Consider the following 883-nt stretch of genomic DNA (forward strand, 5'->3'; position numbering starts at 1 on the left):
TTATGACTGCCATATTATTATTACTATTATAGCATTTTTCTTTTTACTATTATTGCCAATGATACTGAGTGCTGACAACGTGCACACTGTGTACAATGCAATAAATGACTCCAGCCACCAGGCCAGCACACAGTCAAGTCATCCACAAGCAGGCCGCTCTGCCCTTCCCTCGCACGTCTCTATGGTTGAACATGGCCAGTGCTCTGTGTGAGAATCCCGTACCATAGAGTGGCAGATGGGGAGGCGGGGCCGGGCGCGGTGCATGCTGGTGAGGGTGTGTGAATCCTCCGGGCCGCGCACAGCAGTGTGGAGCCAGCGGGCCGCTCTGTCAGGCGGAGGCGGAGGGTGACCCGATATAGGGCGACAATGCCGAATTTCTGCGCCGCCCCCAACTGCACTCGAAAGAGCACCCAGTCCGATCTAGCCTTCTTCCGCTTTCCCCGGGACCCCGGCCGGTGAGAGGGGGAATTAACTCGTTGGGGTCAGATGAGACTACTCTGCTGACTGCATGGTTTTGGGTGCCCGGAATGTGGCGGCGACCGATGAGTGCCCTGAATGTTGGGTGACTGCTGGTGGGTGTCTTATGTGCGGGACAGAGTTAGGGAGGTGTGCTGCATGCGGAGTGACTGCTGATGGATGTAGGGCTGTGATTGGCAGATGTCCTGAAGGCGGGACGGATGTTGACAGGTGTCCTAGCGGTGGACTGGCTGTTGGCGGCTGCCCTGGAGTGGGAGGGCATCTGGTGGGTGTTCTGGAGGTGGAGTGGTGCCTTGCAGTTGTTCTGGAGGCAGAATCACATCTGTTGGGTGTCCTGAAATTGGAGAGGAGCCTGGTGTGTGTCCTGAAATTGGAGAGGAGCCTTGTTTGTGTCCTGGAGGCATGG

At 56.7% G+C, this 883-nt stretch overlaps 1 protein-coding gene across 1 annotated transcript in view; it reads left to right on the plus strand.

The window, feature by feature from the left end:
* Positions 1-247: 247 nt before the first annotated feature.
* THAP12 (THAP domain containing 12) overlaps positions 248-883 on the plus strand; it is a 31,139-nt gene continuing 30,503 nt past the window's right edge. The window contains exon 1 of the mRNA XM_018563313.1: positions 248-455. Within this exon, the coding sequence (XP_018418815.1) occupies positions 367-455 (89 nt within the window). The 5' untranslated portion in view covers positions 248-366. The remainder of the gene's footprint in view (positions 456-883) is intronic.

The sequence above is a fragment of the Nanorana parkeri genome, unplaced genomic scaffold (assembly GCF_000935625.1).
Source record: "Nanorana parkeri isolate BGI_ZX_2015 unplaced genomic scaffold, ASM93562v1 scaffold652, whole genome shotgun sequence".
NCBI lineage: Eukaryota > Metazoa > Chordata > Amphibia > Anura > Dicroglossidae > Nanorana > Nanorana parkeri.